General features: G+C 40.8%; 1 protein-coding gene across 1 annotated transcript in view; it reads left to right on the forward strand.

The window, feature by feature from the left end:
* The window catches only part of LOC109961658 (centrosomal protein C10orf90), a 10188-nt gene that overhangs the window by 993 nt on the left and 1772 nt on the right, over positions 1 to 7423 (forward strand). The window contains exons 2-5 of the mRNA XM_020602668.1: positions 1019 to 1182; positions 3646 to 3826; positions 5415 to 5478; positions 5993 to 6092. Coding sequence (XP_020458324.1) covers positions 1019 to 1182; positions 3646 to 3826; positions 5415 to 5478; positions 5993 to 6092 — 509 coding nt within the window. The remainder of the gene's footprint in view (positions 1 to 1018; positions 1183 to 3645; positions 3827 to 5414; positions 5479 to 5992; positions 6093 to 7423) is intronic.

The raw sequence follows: 7423 nt of genomic DNA on the forward strand, positions 1-7423 counted from the left end.
TTATGCTTATTTATGATTAAATTATTATTTATAATTATGGTTTGACACTGAGGAGATTTTTTTATTAATTATAAAAATGGAAGCTACTGTAATAGAACCTCCAAGTCCCAACGCAACAGTGTTGATATGTTGACCAATACGTAGGATAGTTTTGCAAGCATCTCTAAAGGTACTTAACAGGTTATATCTCATTTTGCTGTCATTGGATACAGCCAAGAAATTGGCTAGCTAGTACTTTTTCCATTTCCTGAAGCGTATTTGTTTAATTTTAAGTCAGAAAGTGGCAAAAATGGTAAGTTGAATGAATTTACTGATATTGCAGTGAGCCATAAGACTTGGTACTGCAGTAAGGAGGCCTGTGCACTACTGCCACAGTAGCTAAAAAAGACTTGAAAGCTTGTAGTCACTTCCTGAAGCAAATTCAGTCTTAGCTGCCTGCTGTCTCAAAAAATACAACACAACACTTTTAATAATTAAGCAGTTTTTCTACTCATTACATCATTTATTTTCTACTCAGTTAATTTATTCCATTATCTAAAACAAAGTCCTGTTTTGTAGAAATAGCTTGTCCAGAGACAACACAGTTTTGTCTGTGCTCCATGTGCTCTGCCTACTGTACAGCCACATGTTCATGGCAGCGTATTCAGTGGGGATATAGACTCCACAGAAGGTAGAGGAATTGTGTTACAGGTGCAGGGCGGATGCATTGTCATCTTTTACATTATTCATAGGCCACACTCTGAATCCTTTCTCTTTATGAGTTGTCAGGGTAGTGTACCTTTATGTGTGCATGTGTGTATGGGGGTGTGTTAGGGTCGGTTGGAGGTCTGCTCATTTCCCTGCTTCTCCAGATCATAAATGCTAACTCAAGCATGTGAAGACTATAACTCTTCCTCTTTATGAAAGCATGAGAGAATACAATTGTCTAGATTACATCTTTTATGCAACACCAAATGGTAACAAAATGACTTGCCAAATAACATTTTACAATTATTTTTCCCCCCTCTCGTCTCCTAAGTGGACTCCGGAACATGGGGCAAGGATGAAGTGAGTGGCAAGATGCAGGAACAACAAGAACATCCAAGTTCTTCAGAACCTTGTAAAGTCTCAGCTTTGCATAAGCCCTGTTTTCATTCCCAATTGAAGGCTCTGGGAGGGACACTCAAGACTCTCAGCCTCAAAGTAGGAGTCACATTTTTATACAGATTTAATACAATTTTATTATTTCTATTATGAGATATACCACTCAATATTAGTGAATAATGCTTCACAGCCATAACTAAATATTTATTATTGTAACCATGGCAATGAGGGTCCTGTAACTTTAAGGAAGTAGTTATTTTAACCTAAACCACAATCTTTTACACCTGTCCAGGGTGTAACCCCCTGCATCTCACCCAATGTCAGCTGGGTGTGGCCCCAGCCCCAGTATCGATATGGGCAGATGGGTGGGTAGCTCTATAACTGTAACTGTGTGTTTATGATTGTTACCATGATGGCGAGGGGCTTCTACTTTAAGTGTGCTGCTGAGGCAAACTATCAGGCTTGAAGTGACTGCAATCAAGTCCTCGGGATCCCGTTTGCTATCGAGTTTCGTACTTATTCTGTGTTGGTCATACATTATAACCTGAGGGGTGTGACAACAAATCATAGTAGACATATTTAATGCGAATTCAGAGTTGGTTGGTTCGTATTAGAACAAAGACGCAGTGTGGCTACAAGCGCAGCTTTCCGGGGGCAGTATTAGGTGTTTGTTCCCTCTTTGTAGGAGAAGCACGTCCACTCTCAAGACAGCACGGAGAGAAGTTAGCCAGCTATCAGAATTGCAGAAAGGCGTGATGAAGAAAGGGGTACCTAAGAAATAAAACCAAATGTTCTCCACTGAGCCATCCAAGGTGTACTCTCAGTGGCAGGGTAATAACATGAGAGCAGACCCACCAAGGCTGGAGACCGAACAGTTCTGGAAGAGCATATGAGAGAAGGAGGCATCACATAACAACAATGCCCAGTGGCTGGGGGACCGGAGGGCAGACCACAGCAACCTCCCTGCACAAGACCCAGTAATCATCACAATGGCAGACATTCAAGAGCAAGTCTCAAGTATGAAGAGTTGGACAGCACCAGGCCCTGACATGATCCACACCTACTGGTTAAAGAAGCTAACTTCACTCCATGAGCGCCTAGCGGAACAAATGAACCAGCTACTAATAGATGGAACCCACCCTGAGTGGTTAACTGAAGGCCGGACAGTCCTGATCCTGAAGGATCCTCAGAAGGGAGCAGTACCATCCAACTACCGCCCAATAACCTGCCTCTGCACAACATGGAAGCTCCTGTCAGGCATCATAGCAGCTAAGATGAGCAGGCACATGGCTCAATACATGAGCAGCGCCCAGAAGGGAATTGGTAGTAACACCAGAGGAGCAAAGCACCAGCTACTGGTTGATAAAGTAGTCACTCAAGACTGCAAGACTAGGCACATCAACCTGTGCATTGCCTGGATTGACTACAAGAAAGCCTATGACTCAATGCCTCACACATGGATCGTGGAATGCTTGGAACTGTACAACATCAACAGGATTCTAAGAGCCTTCATCAAGAGCTCAATGGAAATGTGGAAAACAACCCTAAAGACCAAATTCAAGCCAATTGCACTAGTCAACATCAAGTGCAGTATCTACCAAGGATATGCTCTGTCCCCGCTGCTGTTCTGCATAGGCCTGAACCCCCTCAGCCAGATCATCACCAAGAACGGTTACAGATACCGACTATGGAATGGAGCAACCATCAGCCACCTCCTCTACATGGATGACATCAAGCTGTATGCCAGGAGTGAACAAGACATCGACTCACTGATCCACACCACTAGGATCTACAGCCAGGACATCGAAATGTCATTCGGACAGAGTTGGCAGTTCGATTCCTGTTCTCCCCAGTCGACATGTCGAAGTGTCCTTGGACAAGACACTGAACCCCAATTTGGTCCCAGTGGCCAGGCCACCGTCACAAGTGTGTGTGTGTGTGTGTGTGGGTGAATGGATGGATAGGTGTATCTGTAATGCACTTTGTCCAGTTAAGGTAGAGGAGCATTATATAAGTGCAGTCCATAATGTCATTTAGCATGGAGGACTTGATGGATTGTATGTGCCATATGGAACCGTTACAGCTGATATATTATATTAGACTGTTTCAGTTAAGATTTCCCACACAGAGAATCCTAAAGTGTTTATTGCTGGAATAAACACAACAGAAGATTTTTGCTTTAGTGTTTACCAAGTAAAGGACGAATAAAAATCTTTGGTAATTTCACTTTTACCTTTCCTTTTTCTTTTTTAATGTAATTTTATTTGTCTTTCTACCAGTTAATTTGAGAGGTTTTATCTCAGTGTTGAGAGCTGTAAAGATCCACTAAGGTTTGGGCTTTCCAAAGGACTCATAATCCCCCTGTGAGTAAGGCTCTCTGACCTTTATCCCCACTAAAACTGAGAATAGTATTACCATGTTTCCTATACCTTCTAGCTGTAACAACACTGTGTGAAGGATTCTCTAAGGTTAAGGAACAGATTAAGGATATTTTCTAGGAGTTGTACTGTATTCTTCCCACCAACATGCAGCTTACTGTATATATCCCTCACACCACCCCAGGAGGCTTTGGAGCTCTTCAGGCCAGACTTCATCAGCCGATCACAAGGTCGTGTGAGGAGGCTGGAGCAGAAGGCCAGGAGAAGGAGAGCGCTGCAGGACTCCAATCCAGACCTGCTGCAGGGCCTCAGGGAGGATAGAGGCAAACAAAAGAGAAATTGCACCACACCAGATCCACTTAGTGGTAAGCTAAATACCTCTGCCGAATGCAGAAGTTGATATGTGAGACCAGAGTTAGTAAAGAATTATAAATAATTATTCTCAAGGTTTCAGTTCTGCTGTCAGACCACAAATGATTAACAGTGACATAACAACAACTGTGGGTCATATGACAGAAGATCATGGGACTTATGTGTAGCATTGGCCCTGGTGACAACAGGGAGCAAGTCACAGTCTTTGAGCTCATAGCTCCCGAGTCAGTCAAAAGCAGTCTGTTGTGACATCACTTCTGAAACCAACACCTTTGTCAAACCCCTGGGGAAAAATGTAAATAAAGAACTTGTGGCCATATTGAATTATTTGGCTTCACAACAAATTATGAACTGCTTCTCAAATAATTTACATTGTGGCACTAGGAGAGCCGAGAGAGACTTAGTGGGATGCCCCACGATGCCTGGGACAGTGCGTATACAGTTCAGAGGGGTTTTGGTGGGGTTGTCCAATGAAGGTGTTCTGTTGCTGTGTGGCTGCACCTGTGTGTGGAAATAAAATGGGACCCGACCCTTTTTAACCCAGCAAATACTACAATACTAACCTCATAAATTTCACAAGGTTTGGGGGGTGAGAAAGGAGGGTTTTACATATTGTTCACCTAGTGGCATTTATCCAACTTTGCTCTCTGCTGGCCATTATCTAGTATTGCAGATCAGTTGGTGTTTTCTCTAAGGCTGTATGTGAGGAATACACACAAGTTGAGACCAAACATGTCTAGAATATATGCATCCGTTAAATGTCTTCTTTTCTACTTCAGCCACACAAAGTCAAAATATGCATCAAGCATTTATATACAGTGCCATATCAGAAAAAGAAAATATCATAAATATTAATTGATAAAATGAGATCAAGCATAAGAACTGAGGCCTAGATGTGATGTGAAGTGCAGTATGCTGATTAGAAAAACATATTTCTTTGCAAAATGCCTATCAACATTTGTTAAAAATCTAGCAAGACAGAGATTGTCTGTAATTTTAAAGGTAAAGATGTAGTAAATTTTCATAACAATGTGCACAGTACATCTGTGCTTCTGCAACATGTTCACACAGTCAACTCGGCAGATTATTTACAGGATTTTTTCTTCACAGCAAGTCCTGCAGCACTGGGCACCTGACTGCTTGACCCTCTAGTAAAACATTTATAAAGTAGGGGGGCCTGATATGTACCTCAGGTAACTGAATCACTCCTCTTACATTTTAAGAAGGTCATGGCCAAGTGATGGACTAAAGAAACTTGACTAGCTCACACTAGTCTCTGACTGAAGTCTCATTATAAACAAAGGCTCTTGGTGCTGTTGACCTGAGCAACAGGCAGTCAGGAAAAAAGTGCAGTGCCTTAATAAGACTGGATATGATTCTGTATGATGTATGTCTCATAAGTCCTCATACATGTGCATGTGCATGAGTGTGTGTTTTAATACACGCGTGTAACGGTCTGAAAAAGAGCAGTCATGTCTTCATTTACATAGTCAAGAACAATTTACATATTAATTCTAATTTGTTATTCTTATGTGCTTGTGTATGTGTGTGTGTGTGTGTGTGTGTGTGTGTGTGTCCTAGATAACCTTTTCAAGCCAAGAGAAAGGTCTATATCAGGCAGAGAGATGCAGCTGAGGTCCAGACGGTGAGTTCTCCAGGCCAAACACGTCATTCTGTCTATCCTCTTTTTTTCTCAGCACAGTGTGTCTAGCTTGTTTGTCTTGCTATGCATGCAGGTTTGTGCCCAAACACAGTGCACATTTGCATACCCAGATACTGTATGTATACAATACAGTAAATGTTTGATGCCCAAATGCTTTGACTGGCGGTATGAGCTGCCCTCTGTATACCTTATCTCTTTTTTTTCTTTCCTTATCTGGAAAGGCACACCTGATCAGATGATGGCTGGCCATTGTAATTTTTTTAAGAGCAACACTATCTGACTTAGAGGATCTTCTTAACAAATTGCCTGTAGTTGTGGTAGTAAAAACAGAGTCTATGTGAGGCCTGTTTATCAGTGGATCCAGGTTCTCACCAACTCTGGTCTCACTAGATAATAGTTTGTCTCCGGTATGCCAGTCCACTGGCATAGCTCAGCCACCCTTAGATGTCTTATACCATGCTCATGCTCTCCTGCCCTGTATGAATTTGTGGTGTAGGATTTACAACAAGCTGCCAGAGGTGACAAAGAAAAAGGAGGATGAGAAAAAGAGGGCTGTATCACAAACCAACAGACTGCGAGTAGAGGTTTTTAAAAAGGTAAGGCTGGATTTTTGTTTTTTGTTTTTTTGGACATAAATGTATCTAAAACATCGATTGCTGTATATGAAAACTGTCAGCTGTGTCAAACTTTAAGTTTAAGCAGAACAGAAAACACCAAGAAACTTAAGGGACACCACAAGAATCTTAAAATCCCAAACAACATTTTGTTAATAACACTATGCTTTAAAACTTTTTTCTGAAAACATCCCATACTGTTTAACACTGAGGCTCATTTTTAGATCTCAATGCTTGTGGCATATATATGGCCTTGGCGAAGAGATTCAGATGTATGTCACTGTGGTCTAAGCACACTGATTTGTCACACAGGAGGTGGGCAGTGGACAAGTACAACGTTTTATTCTTACTTTCTTTTCAGTGTTGAAAAACAGTATTACAGTTCGACTTTACACAGTACACAGCCTATATATATTTCACTCAACTGAGGGAAACACAGTTATCTTTTGGCTATGAGTTAGGATAAGAAATATTTCAAATGGATGTTTGTACAATAAATTTAAGCGCAACTGTAGTTTAATATATCTGTGAATACATTAGATGTTTTTATTTGATTTCATGACATTTATTTGTGGATCTAACTGTCTAACATAAAATTATACATTATATTCTGAAAAAAGCACCATCAATACAAACTAAATTTTAATTTGTCCCCTGTCTGTACTCTTTATGAAGTATTAAGTGTAGCCAAAGGAACATGGTTTGATCACCATCATCCAGCAGGTGTCACTATTTGACAACTAAAGACAGTATCACTTTGCACTGTTGCTCAAAATTAGCATATAATGTTTAAGTCCTTTTATTTTCTTTATATTTTATATCAAATCTGTTTCTTTTCAGTATCTGGTGTTTTCTGCTAAATCAATCTAGAATCTTGTTTTTATTCATATCAAAACTAAACCATTAGTGCATCATAAGCCCATTTCACACTATAGATGCAGTGCAGAAACCAAAACTAACACAGTAAGTATAATTTATATTACTTATTATAGACCTGGGTGACATGATGCATACAGCAGGGCCTGTTTAAACAGCCGGTGTTCACGTCCTCCAACAGTGAGGGAGATATGTCAAATGAATGATATATTTAGGACAAGCAGTGTCAGACAGCTTCACTTATTCTTGAGCCTTCACTTACTCTCCCATTATAACCTAACCACGACAATGAAATCACTGTCAGTCAGGTGAGATGTGAAAAATGTGAAGAGTTGTCTCCAATTTCTTACAGATAATTACACAATCATGGTGGCATCAGATCATGTGTGTATGTGTGTGTGTGTGAGAAAGAGAGAGAGAGAGAGAGAGAGAGAGAG

The sequence above is a fragment of the Monopterus albus genome, unplaced genomic scaffold (genome assembly GCF_001952655.1).
Source record: "Monopterus albus unplaced genomic scaffold, M_albus_1.0 scaffold3.1, whole genome shotgun sequence".
Lineage (NCBI taxonomy): Eukaryota > Metazoa > Chordata > Actinopteri > Synbranchiformes > Synbranchidae > Monopterus > Monopterus albus.